The 18,712-nt window shown below is 43.7% G+C and overlaps 2 protein-coding genes across 2 annotated transcripts in view; one reads left to right on the forward strand and one right to left on the reverse strand.

Moving 5' to 3' along the window:
• APH1B (aph-1 homolog B, gamma-secretase subunit) overlaps positions 1-18,712 on the reverse strand; it is a 113,052-nt gene that overhangs the window by 19,756 nt on the left and 74,584 nt on the right. The gene's annotated exons all lie outside the window — the stretch shown is intronic.
• Positions 13,488-18,712, forward strand: part of CA12 (carbonic anhydrase 12) — a gene marked incomplete at its 5' end in the record, with an annotated part of 45,257 nt that continues 40,032 nt past the window's right edge. The window contains 2 exons of the mRNA XM_084640725.1: positions 13,488-13,578; positions 18,448-18,468. Coding sequence (XP_084496851.1) covers positions 13,488-13,578; positions 18,448-18,468 — 112 coding nt within the window. The remainder of the gene's footprint in view (positions 13,579-18,447; positions 18,469-18,712) is intronic.

Raw genomic sequence — 18,712 nt, forward strand, 5'->3', positions numbered from 1 at the left:
ACTTACCTTACTCTTCTTGTCGGGAGTAGAGTACAGGGGTTGACTGCAGAGCGATCTGCAGTCAATTTGGCGGGTCTTTACTAGACCCACTAAGTCGACCACCGGTGCATCAATCTCAAAGCGTCAGTCTTGGTTGTAGTGTAGACCTGAAAGGGCCAGGCATAGTCAATCTCTGTGCTCTGATTCTATCAGCACAAGCTGACCAGAGGAAGGATGGAATGGGGCAGTGAAATCATTGTCCCACCTCCTTCCTTTTGCACTGGCTAATGGTCCTGGCCAGCTGCAGAGAGGGAAGCACACTGCACCAGTGGGCATTATCTCTAATGTACAGACAGGGAATTGAGGCAGACGTCAAGAGTCAGCGGCAATGTTAGGAACTGAAATTCAGAATCCTGCAAGATGAAGATTGTGAGAGTGCAGCCCTGAGCCATCATTCTTCGTCGTGCAGGCCCGGGTCAAACCATAATTGCGTTAAAGACTCAGCTCCTCCTGGATAAAGCTCAGTCTGAACATGACTCTTAGCTACCCATGAGCCACTAACATGAAGCAAGCTGATGGGAACAGGCCCTGCCATTTGACAAGGACCCTATGATCAGCGTAGGTCATGAGGCACTGATTACTGATATTGGTTTGTTGTTACCCTCACACACATTTCTGAGTCAGTGGCCAGCCCTCATTGCTGCTCCTTCTCTCACTTTAATTGCCCACAATGGCTACTCAGGTGCAGGTAAGAGCTGCACTTACCACTGCAGCCCCCTGGATAATAATCCTACCATTGTGAGCAGGGGCAGTGGGATAGAGGCAGAACCTGGGAGCTGGCTGCCAAAGGAAGCCTCCACAGCAGAGAACTAGAGATCGGGGACCAAAAGATGAACAGGGAAGCATCCTGTTGCTGGCACATGGCCAGCACTAGACACAGCAAGAGGATACAGTCCAATGGTCTTGTGACAGCCCTGGCCAAGCTCCCTATGCCAGACGCTCACCAGACTGCTATGTTTGGATATACACGCTGGGCTCATGTGCTTTTAAGCTTCCCTTGGTCTGGCTAGGCTCTTGTACAGTTTCTGGCACAATTCCTGGCCAGTACCTCCTCTGGAAATGGGATCCCATGGCCAAGATGCCCTAGGCCAGTGCTGAACACTCCAAGGCTTCCCAGTAGGTGCCAAGAGAACTATAATACAAACTGCCTTCAAGCTAGTCAGTGACTAACCCTCTTGCAGTAAACTAAGGGGGGAGGTGTGACATTCTTTACCTTGGGGGAGCGTGCTGTAACCCCCATATTTCTCATTTTCATATAATCATGATCTTATGTATAAAGCATGCCTTGTAACGGGGAAAGGTTATGACCTGCTGAAAGTCATTTCTCTATCCATATATGTATATCATTAATGCATATGAAGTTATGAGAATTGTGTAGTATGGTTGTCACTAAAACATGCTGTAAATTGGGGGAAATCAACCAGATATTTGCTCCCCAGAGGCAACAGCAAGGAAAGTAACCAATGCTGGGCGGGGTGTCAAACAACTCATCAACAGCCATTGTTCAGCAAGGGAGCTACAATGCAATGATGCACCTGCATGAGGCTACACCAGGGGAATTGCTCAACCTTGCTTTAAGAGACTCAGTAATGCTCACCTGACTCTGGTAGGGCGGGAGGGCAAAGCCAAGAGGAAGGAGAGGACATGATAAAAGGAAAACACATTTGCCATGCTCGTCCTCTCTCTTCCACCTACATCGACAGACACCACACCAAGCAACTGAAGCGCTGATCAAAGGGGAGAGCCTGGCTGAAGAGCAACCAGCCAGCCTGTGGTGAGAAGCATCTAAGTTTGTAGGGGCATTGAAAGTGTTAAGATCAGCTTAGAATGCATTTTACTTTTATTTCATTTGACCAAAGCTGACTTGTTATGTTTTGACTTATAATCACTTAAAATCTATCTTTATAGTTAATACATTTGTTTGTTTATTCTACCTGAAGCAGTGTGTTTGGTTTGAAGTGTGTCAGAGGCTCCCATTGGGATAACAAGCCTGGTACATATCAATTTCTTTGTTAAATTGACAAACTTATATAAGCTTGCAGCATCCAGTGGGCATAACTGGACACTGCAACAAGGAGGTTCCCAGGGTTGTGTCTGGGACCGGAGATATTGGCTAGTGTCATTCGGTTGCACAGTCCAAGGAGCAGCTTACATGCCAGAGGCTGTGCATGAACAGCCCAGGAGTGGGGGTTCTCACAGTAGTGCAAGGTAAGGCTGGCTCCCAGAGTCAAGGATTGGAGTGACCTAGCAGATCACCGGTCCAGATAACACCAGAATGGAACATTACACCCACCCTGAAAGAAATCTTTTCTGAATCCCCTCTTCTGGCCCGTAAACTCTCCATGCTCAAGCTCCCCACAGACCAGGACACACCAATTCAAAGCGGCACCGGACACTGCCAGAACAACAGACGCAAAACCTGCAGCCATCTCTCTAGCACTACAATGATCAACACCCGCCGCAGCACACCTTTCAAGATCTATGGGTCCTACACATGCCTATCACAACATGTGGTGAACCACCTCCAGTGCACTAAATGTCCCAAAAGAAACTATGTGGGAGAAGCCAGACAATCACAATGCTCTCAAATAAACTCACACAGGAAAACGATAAAAGACAAAAACATCACATCACCTGTGGGTGAACACTTTTCACAAAGTGATCACTCTATATCTGACCTATCAGTCCCCATCCTCAAAAGGAAACCTGCACAACACTTTCAAGAGATAAGCATGGGAGCTGAAATTCATAACTTTGCTAGACATTAAATATCATCGACTGAATACTTACACTGGATTTATGGCTTATTACAACAATCTATAACCCACTAACAACCCCTCCCGCCCGAACTGCTCCCTCTCTATGACTGGAGAGGTATTAACAGGCCACTTCACCTTGAAATATGTCTTAACTATTTATGCTAAACAATCTATTCCATCTTGTGTTTAGCTGTGACATTCTGCACAAGGGCTTGTCTATGCTTAAAATGCTGCAGTGGTTCAGCTGCGCCAATGCGTCTCTGTGCCACTATAGCACTTCAAGAAAGATGTTACCTATGCCAACGGGAGGGCTTTTCCTGTTGTCATAGGTAATCCACCTCCCCAAGAGGTAGTAGCTATGTCACTCTCCCATCAACACAGTGCTCTCTACGCCAGGATTTAGGTCAGCATAACTGCATCACTCAGGAGTGTGGAAAATCCATATTGTCTGGAAACCAAGACTAATAGCAGACCGGTACAAAAACAAGCACTGCACTCTGTATCTTTATATAGAGTCGCATGGGATGGGAAAAAGTGTAGACAAATGGTTAATTATACATATTGCAGCTGATGAGCAATGGGCATATTTAAAACAATCAAGTCAAACATCACATGCAGAACAATCCTACAGCAAAGTAAAAGGTGGCCTCAGATTAAATCTAGAGGAGTATTTTTTTAAAAAAATTGGGCATCATTAGCATAAAATTCTACATGAAAGTATTGCAATTGTACATACAATTCAGTTTGTGATTTCCATCATTTGCTGGTTTGGATGAATATTTTATATATATAACACTTACATCTCCAAAACTGTAAATGAAACTTTACCAAGCTATTGTCAAAAAGAAACCTACTGAAAATCTTAATTTGAGTGTATTTCTTACAAGATAAATGTTAGACAGTATCAGCAACAATGCACTTTTAGTTAAAACTTGACAAGGCTCAAAGTATTTGATGCAGATCTGTTATTTTGTAGTCACACAAGTGGCAATATATTGCATCCATGACAATACAATACTGGATTGTAACATTAGGTATATTTTTCAAGCCATCTTTTCCTAAAACTGATAACAACTCATGTCAAAAGAAACAAATCCAAAACCACTTAGCACCCATCCCTAATCTCACTTGAAATAGTCTGCTAGACAGCCATGAAATCATGTTTACTGGAGAGAATAATATTCCTTGTATTTATGTAACACCAGTTAAAGAGGTGATCACAGCATGCTTATACTTGTGAGGGGGAAGATGGAAAGTATATTATGCTATGGATACTGCATAAAAAATGTCAGAGGACAGATGAAAAGTAACTTCTGCAAAGGTAATTTGAAGGAGGCAGCATGTAATTTACAGGTGGGGATTTGGCCAGGGCATTGGATTTTTCAATTCCTTCCAAAAAGCTCCATAACCATGTAGTCTATAATGACCAATGGTCAGCGCCTTGGTGTTATACATCATACAAAATACAAAGGTATGTTAAAGAAAGTAGCTCTCTTACCTTCCAATCTTGCTGATGTAAAGAAAACAAGGCAAGTACAAAATAAAACCACAGTGAGCGCAATTCTACAGCTGTTCATTGTGCTTCTGGACTCGCACTCATCCCCCCCTTGCCTTGGAAAACACACTATCTACTGTCCACACTGCTTATCTGAAAGTGCAAAGTTCACTTCAAAGATCAATCTTTTTGCCAATCATTCATAATGCAACATGCACTAATTATTAATAGCTGGCTAGCTACTGTAAAGAACTCTTAAATTTCTTGATGCATTCTTTCTGATAAATAAAATTGGCCCCCCTCTCTCCTCCCAGCTTGTTTGCTTCACAGTAGACTCTTCTGCCCAGATACACAGAGCCTCATTCACAAAGAGTTTTCTGGGAGAACCTTCGTCCCGATCTCGTCATTCATTCTCCTAAGGTGGCAAGAGTCATAGTGACCAAATATACCTTGCACCCTGGAGGACTGAACAATCACTTTTCCAGAGACTGAAGTTATAGCTGCCCATCATGCGCTGGCTGATAGGAATAACAGAAGTTACTGCTGAAAACTCACCCAGTTGAGAACTGGGTTTTGGAAGAGAGCAATACTATAGGTCTATTGATTCCTCAAGCTACTGGACCTCCACTAGAAACCAAATGCAAGATTCAAATTGAATCTACTGGAATTCCTATTAAAAGTCAGTTCCATTTGTAATTGCTCTTCACCCCCTCTGGAATTATGTTTCTGGGCTTCTCTTGTGTGGCTGCGAGATGCAAAGCAACAGGATAAGAGTGGCAGCAGCTGAAACTGAGACAGAGAGGGTTTGAAGACAAAAGACTGTGGAATGCTTTGACCAGGGGAACCTATTGTCTCACAAAAGCATGTGCCTCCCAGCTTCTCCCTTCCCTAATTGGCTGTGCCCATTGAACTCAATGGTGTATACTCAGATGTAACTGAGGGCAAAATTCAGCCCCTGAAGTTTTGAGACATTTGGATTCAGGGCTTTGGTTTAGTCCTACCTCTATTTACTAGAGCTATAGCCCCATATATTTGGGCTGCTCTCTCAAGCAAGCTCATCTCCCATCCAGAATACTGCAAGATTTAACTAGGCCCCAAGCCTACATTTGGCACATAACAAAAGGAACTGATGCTTTCTGATACCTGGCTGAAAAGTGCAGTAGGAGTCCTAGGTATTACTGTAGCTATGAGCTCTATTGCTCTCACCCCCTTGAATGCCAATTTGTTGCTTTCCACAATAAAGCTGCAGGCTGAAAAGCAGCAGTAGCAATTCAGCGGGAGAGCTATTCCTCCTACATCAGTGATTAAAGGAAGAGCTTGTATGTTTACATGAAACAGATATCAGATCTTGTTCCTGCCAGATCCTGGGTCACTTGTGAGAAGCGCCTGTAACCAGCACTGCAGCCAGACCCAACGAGAGCTTGGTTGGTATGATGACCAGTAAACAGGTTTTCACCTGCCAGTGCACATTGTTCCAAGAAGAGAGCATTTCTAGCACTAAAGGCAAAGGGTGCACGCTGAAGGCTGCAGCTACTAGGGTTAGTTCCTGAAGGATACATCTGCTTCACTTGTCAGGCAACAAAAATTGTTATCATCCTGCACTAGGCTGGATATGATTCTTCCAAGGATGTTAGACAACAACTTCCTTTATTGCCTATTAATTCATAAATGCAATTCTGAACAGGATGAGAGACATTAAGGAAATCAGTGTCAAGGCAACAAGGAACCCACTCAACACAAAAATACCCCACATAAAATCCTGTCAACTGGAACAGTCTAGTTCAGGGGCAGGCAAACTTTTTGGCCTGAGGGCCGCATCAGGTTTTGGAAATTGTATGCAGGGCCAGTTAGGGGAGGGGAGCGTGGTTCCCCCTCCATCCCCCCCCCACTTCTGGCCCCTGATGGCCGCCCCCAGACTCCTGCCCCATCCAAACACCTCCTGTTCCCTGATGGCCCCCGTGAGACCCCTGCCCCATCCACACACCCCCGCTCCCTGTCCCCTGACTGTCCCTGGAACCCCCACTCCTGATTGCCTCCCATTGCCCCATCCAACCCCTCCTCTCCTTCCTGACTGCCCCCCCGGAACCCCTGCCCCATCCACCACCCCTTCTCCCTGTCCCCTAACTGCCCCCCCCGGGACCCTCACCCCTGCCTGCCCCCTGCCACCCCATCTAACCCCCCCACTCCTTCCTGACTGCCCCCACTGGGATCCCTGCCCCCATTCAACCCCCCTGTTCCCCGCCCTCTGACCGCCCCGACCCCTATCCACACCCCCACCCCCTGACCACCACCCTGAACTCCCCTGCCCTCTATCCAACCCCCCCTCTCACCGCACTGCCTGAAGCACTGGTGGCTGGCCACGCAACACGCAGCACAGAGCACCGGGTGAGGCCGGGCTCTGCAGCTGCGCTGCCCCAGGAGCTTGCTGCCCTGCCGCCCAGAGCATTGCGCCGGCAGCGCAGTGAGCTGAGGCTGCGGGGAGGGAGAACAGCGGGGGAGGGGCCGGGGGCTAGCCTCCCAGGCCAGGAGCTCAGGGGCCGAGCAGGAGGGTCCCGCGGGCCGGATGTGGCCCGTGGGCCGTACTTGCCCACCTCTGTTCTAGTTTAACAATGGACTGCCCCCTCTAGGAGTTCATTCAAAGATGAAGAGAACAAAAATGGAAGGTTTACACAAACTATTTAATCTTTAAAACTAAACATGCTGCAGAGGTGGGGGCAATAGGCATTGGCACTAGCCTTACACCAGAGTTTATGTTCCAATATAGATCAAGTGTAGACTCAGCCTAATCCCTCTGTTTATGCACCCAACAGAACTTACCAGCCAACTGGGATAGCGGAGTGACATCTAGTGTCTTCTCAAGAGAGACTCAAGAGCCACATAAAAAAGTAGCTCAGAACTGAGAAACTTGGACAAAGCTGGGACCAAGACTGGCACAGCACCCACCTGCACTATGCCTCATTGCTATTAGTTTCATTTTAATGTGCACTAGTCTCAACATTTTATGAAGCAAACATCCCATAGGATACCACTAGGTGTCACTATGAACCAGAGTGGTTTTGATATTTCAGAAGCTGAATTAATTCCTTCTTTTGGTTCTTGCTGATCTTTTTGTTTCTCTTCTGTTTCCAGTATGCACCGTACCTAATAGAAAATCTGTTCAGCTGTTTGCTTTTGCCACTTAGCCATACGATCAGTACAATTCTTTTATGGGTACATATCCATGGAACTTTGATATTGCTCATGTCAAAGGATTTTCGCCTCCATTTCAATCCCACTTAATTTTTAAAGTTAAAGACGCATTTTTCAGTCAAGCCATTTCAAAGTTTGCAATATGCAAACTCTTACTGTCTTAGACAAGTCGCCCAACGCTTGTCCTTAAAATCAGAATGACTCCTCCCCACAATTCCATCGTGATGCATCTTCTTGTGCTTTTCATGGGTGAGGTGTGCCATACATTCACCATGGGCACTGTGCTTGCAGGATGATTAAAGGAAAAATGAAGGTCCAAGCCACCCATCTCCCATTAAGATAAATGAAAAAGACTCCCAGTGACTGCTGTATAAGGCACTTAAGCTTCACTCCTAGAAATCCAGTTTGGCTAGGAGGTCAATAAGAAACCACATTAATAAAAGCAGGTTCTCAATAAACAGCCTTATTTCTTCAGGCTTTCGAGTGGGCTGGCTACCATGGAACTGCAGACCGGGCCAAAAAGAGAGCTCCAAAGTGGGTCAGTTGCTGTCAAGGGGTCATATGAATAACACTATCCAAAGCCTAATGTTCTTATAAACTAATGAAATTACCTCATTGACCAATGATCAGGCATTTTGGAGACCATTTTAATATCCAGATCCCCAATTTAATTCCTTGCTAGAATGGATTCCTCACACATAGAGATAACCTTTCATCTGATTATTACTTACTTGGGACCATGTGACAACTTTCCAAGAAAAGCATTTAAGGAGCTAAATATGAAGAAAATCCACAAGATACAGTAAGTCATTCATAGTAAATAGCAGCATAACATCTGTTCCATGAGAAAACCAAGATGTGGCAAACTACAGGGGTTGTGGCTATGGGAGCGACATAATCCACAGATGACTTGTTTGGGGACACTCTAACACCATGCTCCATAACAGGGGCCTACGGGTCAAGATGGGCATAAAGATGCAGAGAATATTTCTGAGCCCTGCAATCTGAAATTGCTGTGAGCGTCTGGGCCTCAAATCATACACTCTTCTCCCACTTATTTCCACCCAAGTCCATCAAGCGCTTGATATCATACACGAAGGTGTGTATGGCTGGTAAGGTAATGGCAAGTTACTGCAGTGATGTGCAGTCTTTTCTGCAGAAAAAGAACGTTGTTTCCAGGCTCTCCCACAACTCCTCCTGCATTTCCACAAACCACACCTCCCCAGTGCCATTTTTCAGTTGTAATTGTGTGGCATCCATCCAAGGAGGAATTTTGAGAAGCACTTGGGCTTTCAAGGCTGTATGTGATAGAAAGCTGCTCTGCTCTTCCGTCTGCACATACAACTAGAGAAAAATACTTCCCCCACAGTTACTTTTCTGTATGCTACACAATACCTAGCAGGTCTTACCATTTTTGTTCTCTCTAGAATGCACTTTGCCATTGGGCAACTGTCAATTTTCAGCTTAACTTCTACCCAAGCCAGAACCAAAGTAGAACTTTCTCAGATTTCAGCTGGGAGTTGGCAGGGAGGGGCCATGGATGAATTTGGATCCGAACCTCCAACATCTGATCTGAATTTTATGGGCATATCATTATAATGGGACCAGATCCTGCCACTGAGTTGTACTTAAGTCTCCCCTTGTCTTCAGTGAACCAACAGCAATTTATGGTCTAATGTGAGAGTCTGGAAAGTTCAAGCTATGCCATCTCATGTTCACATTTAAATTTATATAGCACTCTAGTAACACCCTGCTATATAGTAAATACGTGGGGATCTTGCCTTGAAGACTTAACAATATTAAAATACAATGTACAATGCAGTACAAGACACAACACTGAATACCACCTTTAGAAGTGGAAACCTTTACACAAAAGATGGCTTTTTTTTCTTTTCTTTTTTTTAAGTACAGGAGGACGTTTTTCAGCATATTAAATAGGAAGCCTGGATAAACAATACGGGGTCATATGAAAAGTAGCACATAACTGGTGTGAGTAAAGGACAAAAAAAGCCATAGCCATAAAAGATGCTTGGGTAGAGGGGTAGGCAGCATGGAGATCTGGGCAGAATGATATTTTTGTATTTTTCCACATAATGTATGTTAACACATGCAAGGGTATCAGGTGCTACTCCGAAAGTTACAAACCTATTGCCAGATTCTTAGTTCTTAATTAGCCCCTTTGAAGCTACTCAACAGGAGTAAGGGCCTCAGAATGTGGCTCAGTAATGCTACGATATCTTCAGATGAAAAGCGCTGCAGATATGAAGTTATGTTATATTAAGCCTCAACACCTTACTCTCTACAAGCAAACATTATCCCCACTTTATAGCTGTGGAAAGAGAGGTAAAAAGATGTAAGATGTCTTGCCTAAATTAACAGTGACAGAGATAAGAACAGATCCTACAACTCCTGACCAAGAGTCCCTTGCTCCAACTGCTAGACAACACTCCCTTCCCTAATGAAATGGGGCATGAAATGAAATAACCTATTGCAAGGCAAGGCATGTGTGCAAAAAGACGGAGTTTAGAATTTCTATGGGAACCTCAACTTTAAATATCCTTATTATGGGATTATAATCTCGGTTTTACCATTGCACTAAGGTAGTTCTGTTTAGCAGGTAGAAAACTCAGGCTCTGCTGTGTCATATCTATTACCATTTCTTTATGCCTTGTTTCTCCCCGTAGCAGTTCAGAGACAACATTCCATCCCAGCACTTTAGTTCTCATCCAAAGAGCCTGGCTCATGCTTTCCCAAGGCTCTTCAAAGGAATGACAGCAAGGCTGCGTCTCCTGTCATTGGCAGGCATCTGCTCATTACCTCTGTAATGCTTAAACCAGAAAAAAAGATTCCAGTGTGCAGGGCAGCCATGACTTCTCCAAGTTACACTGGAATTTACACTGGTAAAACACCTTGAACCTGAAGAGCCCTGAAACAAATTAAACACTTCACTTTGCAGAAATGACATTTAAAAAATTTAAGTAAACTTCAGTATTAAAACATATTTCAAAGGGTAAAAGATGTACTGCCATGAGTACAGTTATTTGTAGCTAGATCCTTCTGAGACCATTTGTGCCTAGAAAGTCATAATCCTTTAATATTTGTATGTATAAACGGGAACGATAAAAAAAAGTTGGACACATCATTATCTAAAACATTTGCACTGCTATAGTAAGAAGACTGGTAGGATAAGTGGCCATGAGATTATACATAAAGAAAATTAAAGGGGAACACAACCTGCAGTTAATGCACGTTTCCTTTTGTGATTATATCATGCTATGAATGCACTTAACAAATGCTAAACTCTACTACAACTACACAAGAGCTAAATGGTTATCACATGCTCCAGTATGGATATGTTGCATCTTGCTAAGTAGCTAAGTATGTGCTAGTTACTCAGTTACCTATAAAATTTACTACTTTTTTGCTTCGATAAGTTTGTTACACATAAATATGCTCTCTCTTTCAGCAGATATTGGGATAATAGTACACAGAAGATGCAGTCACTTAACAGATATCCTATTCTACATACATGGATTTTAGCCATTGGCCTCTCCAATGACCTGACATTAAAAAAAAACAAAAAACCCAGAGCCGCTCAGTGTTCCACTTTAGATACTTGTCAGAACATTTCAGGCAGTCAGAGAAATTGATGAATGAAAATCTTGGTTTAGAAGATATTTGATTTTGGGGACAGATATCCAAGTTCAGGTGGGAAAAATGGTGCATGCCAGTCGGATGTAGATACCTAATGTGTGCTTTGCAATAAACCTTTCAAGGAAATTCTGCTGAATTTTAGTCAGGGGAGATTGCTCTCTCTCAGCTACCTGCCTGTTTCTCTCATCTGATGCTCAAGAATAAAAAAAAGCACCTGAAATGCTCTTGTCTCCCAGCTTCCCCTTTGTGCCATTTCAGTCCACTCTCATTTAGTCCATTCGTGCAACCCCCAACAAACCTACACTCACAACAAAATCCTAAACTGTATCCTCATTCGAAATACATGGGTTCAAAGGTGACACCAACCCTGCCATGTGCCCCAGGGTAAAAACATCAGAGAGGAACCAGCTGAAATTCCAGCCAGTAAGAGCAGATGCAACCAAAGCAGGGACCTTCACACCCATGGTCAGAAATTCCTACAGACTCGACTGGACTTTCTGTGCCTGGTGCCAATTTGCTCCATCCCACTCTGTCATCCTCCCACACAGTCACTTCACCTCAGGTTCACTGCATACCTTCCTCTCTCATCCTTTTTTCCTCTGCCCTGTCCCCATTACTGCCCTTCCCTTCCCTTTGAATTTAGCTGATCCCTTCTTAAATGACCCTCCACCCAAAATCATGGCACTAACGTGTCATGTGTCTCCATCAGACTGTTCACTCTATTTGTGCGTGAGACCCCTTCCCCACCCTGTGTCTCACTTGTCCATTTAGATTGTAAGCTCTTCAGGGCACAGACTGTGTAAACTCTATGTTGGTACAGCACCTAGCACAACCGGGGCCCTGTTCTCGGTTGGCCTTTGGCCATAATAAATAAGATTACTAATAATAATCAGCAGCCAACCAGCAAAACAAACAGAGCATTAAAAACATGATCACTATAGCTCAAGCCCCATCCCCTTCTGACTACCTCCAGCCCAGCCTACAAAAATATAATCAATGATCATAATAGAGGCTTACAAGATACTGCAAAGAACCATGAGAGGGGGCAGTGGAATGTTTGGAGATGGGCTCATGTCAAGCCCTGCCCAACTCTACTGGAGGCCATGGGAAGAGCTGGGCCATGAGGCTGTCTCCTACACACTGCTGAAAGTGGGGAGGCCAGCCGGCTGGCTGGCAATGTGTGTACACAGGGAGAAGAGCCGCCAGACCAGCACACCTTGAGAGACCCTGATCAACATCTCCAACAGTGCAAAAACTGGGCCAGCTCTTCTCAGGGCCCTAGTTAGGGGCCGGAAGGTTTTGAAGTGAGCCAGTCTCTCCACAGCCCCACAGTCACTATCCCTTTAACAGAGTGATTAATTATGCTAAGTAGTACTATCAAATGCTAATAATCAATAAGAATGCTAACAATGATGAATAGTTTGGAAAATAAATACCCATTTATGCTTAATAGTCAATAACTACTTGCAATCAGTAGTTAATACTTGTTATAAACACCCACAACCTTAGAGCTAAAACAGCTCTTCCACAACTGTAGCCTGGGACCCCTGTGAGAGAATGATGTGCACTCCCCACATGCAGCCTGTCTTCCTCAGGGCAATATTCTTCACCCCCTTCCTCAGGGACATGCCCTCTTACCTCTCCTCCCTCCCACACACGCTACCCCCCTCATTCATACATATATTGGATGTAGCCTTCGGGCTGTATCCTGATGACTTTCAATCTGTCCTATCTCATCTCTGCTGTCAGTTCCCAGTGGCTTCAATGGGAAAATCCCCTTCTCACAGCCTGGACAGTTTGTGACAGGAATTTTCCAAATTTCCCCTGAATTATTAAGAGTCTGACCCACAGTCCTTTCCCTCAGCTCAGCCTCTGGGGTCTTTTATACCTGGATCCACATCCCCTCAACCAAATCATGGTGGTTTGGATGTGGGAACTGAGGGAGGGCCCCTGGGCTAGAACTGGCAAAGCAAAGGATAAATACCCCATGAAGCAATCTCCATTTGTTAGGCATTTACATCTCTTCTGAAGGCTTCTGAAGCTCCACGTCTCAATTCTCCAGCTAAGTGCCAAGGTCTAACACTTCTGCAGCACAGCTGAGTAGGGGTTATCAAGGAAATGATCAGTTTCATGAAGATGCAGTGACCTGGAAGGCAGGTCTCTGATGACATTGTTTGTTTTGGGCTGAGTCTGAGGAGGAGCTCTGTAAAAACCAGACCAAAAGAGAGAGAGAGGTAATAACTCATTGGCAGCAGCTCTGTGTGCAAGTTACTGTTAGCCAGCTATCTGCAAGGGAGTTTCTTCAGGGAGTGAAAAAAAGCCTGTTGGGAGAATACAAATCTTTCATTGAGATGCCAGCCAAGAGCTTCAGAATAGTCACAGCTGCTGCAGTGCTTATTCTCTTCCAAAAGACACAGCTCTCAGTGCAAGCACCGTTAAATGGTAAAGGCTTTCAGGTTTTTATTTTATTGGCATTCCTAATCTGGCATGTCTAACATGGGCAGTAAAATGGAGAGATTATTGGTTTCCCTAGTATGTTAATTAGTGTTGTTCTGGCAGATTACTTGGACTAAGCGTTAGGAAATTTCTCAGGGCAGGTACGTTCCTGGGGAAGAGCGTGTGAGTTTGTGTTATGGACTCATTCCACACTCAGTACTGCTCAGTCTGTGATCTCTCTGCTCCTCAGGGAGAGAGGCAGAAAAGGGACCCACCCTAAGTTAGTCGGAGCACCGTATACTCATCCCTTTAGTTTTAAGGAGGAAAAACATGGCTCAAGTCACTGTGAAATGCCACCTTTCTTACATACTAGACTTGATTTTTTTGTTTTTAAAAAGATGGTGATCAGCCCTCCCCTCTTGGCTTTTGGCCACAGTTAATTCTCATCTATTAAGAAAAAAATCCAGTGCAGTTATATAGGAAATAAGGGAGAACTGCAGCAGGGATCTGGGGGAGAGAGGACTCCTCAGGACCTCTGTGTTCATGGAGTCTTTGAGATTTAGACAGGTTTCAGAGTGGTAGCCGTGTTAGTCTGTATCAACAAAAACAACCAGGAGTCCTTGTGGCACCTTAGAGACTAACAAATTTATTTGGGCATAAGCTTTCATGGGCTAGAACCCACTTCATCAGATGCATGGAGTGGAAAATACAGGAGCAGGTATAAATACATGAAAAGATGTGAGCTGCCTTACCAAGTGTGAGGTCAGTCTAACAAGACAATTCAATTAACAGCAGGATACCAAGGGAGGAAAAATAACTTTTGAAGTGATAACGAGAGTGGCCCATTTCAGACAGTTGACAAGAAGGTGTGAGTAACAGTAGGGGAAAATTAGGTTTAGGTTTTGTAATGACCCAACCTCTCCCAGTCTTTATTCAGGCCTAATGTGATGGTGTTCAGTTTGTAAATTAATTCCACCTCTGCTGTTTCACATTGGAGTCTGTTTTTGAAGTTTTTTTGTTGAAAAATTGCCACTTTTAGGTCTGTTAATAAGTGACCAGGGAGATTGAAGTGTTCTCCTACTGATTTTTGAATGTTATGATTCCTGATGTCAGATTTGTGTCCATTTATTCTTTTGCATAGAGACTGTCTGGTTTGGCCAATGTGCATGGCAGAGGGGCATTTCTGGCACATGATGGCATGTATCACATTGGCAGATGTGCAGGTGAACGAGCCCCTGATGGTGTGGCTGAAGTGGTTAGGTCCTATGATGGTGTCCCTTGAATATATATGTAGACAGAGTTGGCACCGGGGTTTGTTGCAAGAATAGGTTCCTGGGTTGGTGTTTTTGTTGTGTGGTGTGTAGTTGCTGGTGAGTATTTGCTTCAGGCTGGGGGTCCGTCTGTAAGCAAGAACTGGCCTTTCCCCCAGGGTCTGGGAGAGTGAGGGATCGTTCTTTAGGATAGGTTGTAGATCCTTGATGATGTGTTGGAGAGGTTTTAGTTGGGGGCTGTAGGTGATGGTTGGTGGCATTCTGTTACTTTCTTTGTTGGGTCTGTCTTGTAGTAGGTGACTTCTGAGTACCCTTCTGGCTCTGTCAATCTGTTTCTTCACTTCAACAGCTGTGTATTGTAGTTTTAAGAATGCTTGATAGAGATCCTCTAGGTGTTTGTCTCTGTCTGAGGGGTTGGAGCAAATGTGGTTGTAATCTTAGAGTTTGGCTGTAGACAATGGATCGTGCGATGTGATCTGGATGAAGGCTGGAGGCATGTAGGTAGGAATAGCGGTCAGTAGGTTTCCGGTATAGGATGGTGTATATGTGACCATCGCTTATTAGCACTGTAGTGTCTAGGAAGTGGACCTCTTGTGTGGACTGGTCCAGGCTGAGGTTGATGGTGGGGTGGAAATTGTTGAAATCTTGGTGGAATTCCTCAGGGCCTCCTTCCCAGGGTCCAGATGATGAAGATGTCATCAATGTAGTGCAAATAGAGTAGGGATGTAAGGGGACAAGAGCTGAGGAAGCGTTGTTCTAAGTCAGCCATAAAAATGTTGGCATACTGTGGGGCCATGCGGGTACCCATAGCAGTCCCACTGACTTGAAGGTATAAATTGTCTCCAATTCTGAAATAGTTGTGGGTGAGGACAAAGTCACAAAGTTCAGCCACCAGGTTTGCAGTGATGGTATCGGGGATGCTATTCCTGATGGCTTGTAGTCCATCTTTGTGTGGAATGTTCATGTAGAGAGCTTCTACATCAACCTCAGCCTGGACCAGTCCACACAAGACTTTGTCCTCACCCACAACTATTTCAGATTTGGAGACAATTTATACCTTCAAGTCAGCAGGATTTTGAGATTTTGAAATTTGTTTTCATTCTGATTTGGAATTAAACCTGAACATTTCAAAGTTCTCCTCACAAAAAAATCAGAAAAAAAATTCAATTTCAGTCAATCAAAATGTTTCATTTTGACTTTTTAAATTTTATAATACATAAAATACAAAAAAAAAAAATCAAAGAAAAGTTTTTAAAAAATCAGAACTTTTCATTCCAGAATGGAACTTCATGACATTATTGGAACTCTCCCTCCATCCCTTTTTGTTCCAAAGCAAAATTTCATAAAGCATTTAGATTTTGACACACTGCACTTTCTGAGGAAAAATGGTCCCACTGAAGATCTTTCAGCTAGCTCTATAGAGGTCAATTTTCCCACTATAGATGCAGCCACAGAGGGAAATGGGACAGTTAACACCTGGTATTTCTGCGTAGTAAGCATTGCAGCTGTGACTGCACTGACAGTTTAAGGAAAAATCCCCCAACCCCAGGCTAGCTCCGCCAATGGGCGTGCTAGTGTAAAGTAGCTGCTGGAGTTAAGCCAATCAAACCTTGTGGGATTTCTAATGCCTGTTTAGCAGTTTTACTAGTCTTATCAGACTTGTATCTGGCTAGTATGTGGCCCCTCACAGGGTATATGTTATTTTTAACAGATGGGGGAGGAGAGAACAAGGTGCCTGAAATAAAAGTCCGAAAGAGTGCATTAATTCTGCTACCTCAGCTACTACTTGCAGTGCGGAAGTTTGCATCTCCTTTGAAAATTGCAGCACAAGGGAACCAGGGCCCCATAACAACCACTGAAACAGAATTTGAGGCCTAACCTTACCTTGCTTTGAAAATCCCACCCCTAATCAGGACACAAGAGCTAAGTACCTCTACTTTGCAGAGCCCTACTAGTTCATCTTGATGATTTAAACTGTGTATATGTGCAGGGCTATGCAGGTAACTGCACTTCAGGACACTGGAAAGTCAGACAAGAATCACTTATTATGTACATACACGCTAGTTGTCAGACTCTCATAAGTTAGGTTCCTTTTCCAAATGAAAACACAGATCTAAATATCCCAAAGTTTGGGCTACTTAAGATTTGCATAAGCTTGGAACCAATTCTACTTCAGGTACGTCAGTCCTTCATGAGGACAAGTGCTCTAACTCCATGGAAAAGCTTGAAGTTTTAAAAATATGAATAGATCCCCATACAAAAAACAAAAGCATTTGAACAGTTCCTTAGTGCGAAACATTTCCACCCCACACTAGAATGACTAAATGGAATTTTACTCTAACCAGTCACCTCCGCTTTGAGAAGAAGCAAGAGAGATTTCATTAACAAGAAATGTGACAGTTTGTTTTGAGTGTGCCTATCAGATCTGAATACCTACAGTACAGTGCTGCAAGTAATATCAAAACTATATTTGGTGTGATCTGTAGCTGTGTAAATTGACAAACTATGGACCACATTCAAGATTTTAATCAATCCTGGCTAGTTATTTATGCTCCCCAATTTTATTTCTGAACCTTGTCTTTGTTTGTGTATTCTGATACTTAGGTTGACAGGCTAACAAAAGCCAACAACTATTTAAAATATTGCTGTGCTTCTTACAGAGATGACACTTCTTGACCTTCCAGTGACCTGCAAAGATATTGGCCCAAATTCAGTCCCCAATGTAAAGAATTAATTTATCCTATTTACTATTTTAACAAATAAGCAAACGGTAGCCACCAAGTCATGGTCTCACACTTCACAGGAAGAGGCCTTTACACTGTCTCCTAACAAACCACAGCCATTTCCTACAAGCATCACATGGTGAATACCCAGAATGATTCTGCAGAAAGGACTTCCTTTTATCTCTCACTTTGGCAGTTGACAATCAACCTTTTGCTTGCTGCAGGTGTGCTTCAACCATCTGAACTATGCATGTGACCTTAAATGACAACCACATGCCTGCCCATTTATGCTTCACATTGTACCAGCCAGAGAGAAGAGCTGATTTTTATGTGTTGTCTCTTGCCATTCAAACAAATTTCGCTCTAGAGAGGTAATTAATAAAATCAATCCATCCATCCATCCTAGCCCCTATTTAGCACTTTTCAACTGTAGCTCTCAAAGTGCTTTACAATAGAGGGCAGCATCATTATCTCCAGTTTACAGTTAGGGAAACTGAGGCACAGAAGGGGGACAGTGACTTGCCCAAGGTCCCCCAGGAGGCCAGTGGCAGAGCTGGGAATAGAACCCAGGTCTCATGAGCACCCGACAAAGGGTCTATCCACTAAGAAACACTGCCTTTGCCAAGGACTCAAATAACTAACAGATTCTCTAGCTCTGTGGGCAGGAGCACAGGGAGCATTGTGACTGACAGTACATGAGTTGAGTCTTTAATAATCTGTGAAACCTGGCCTGCTTGTACTAGACAGCTGAAATCAGAAGACAGTTAAGTACTGTAAAATTCACCAGCTGAGTTTTAAAATCTCAGTTTGCTTTTTTGACACTATATAGAATAACCTCAATTTCACATATTCACAGCTGTATTTGTTTTTTTTTTAAACAGGATCTAAGTGGTCTTACATTGGTAAGTAGTGATTTTAATTCATACGCTGAAATTTAATTCTGTATTTTGTACTTTTAAGGAGAACAGGCCAAATTCAACCTGGCAACACCACACTGGAATCAGTGTAGTTATACCAGGATTGACCTGGGCCCATTATCTAGAAACCTCCTACTTAGATGTCAATGTTCAGCACCAGGAAGGATTGCTTAGCAATACTAACAAGTGCCAGCTAGAGGGATCTGTGTTAACCTGCAAAATGTCAAGA

Source organism: Lepidochelys olivacea, assembly GCF_965140295.1.
Source record: "Lepidochelys olivacea isolate rLepOli2 genome assembly, chromosome: 10".
In the NCBI taxonomy this organism is placed as follows: Eukaryota; Metazoa; Chordata; order Testudines; family Cheloniidae; genus Lepidochelys; species Lepidochelys olivacea.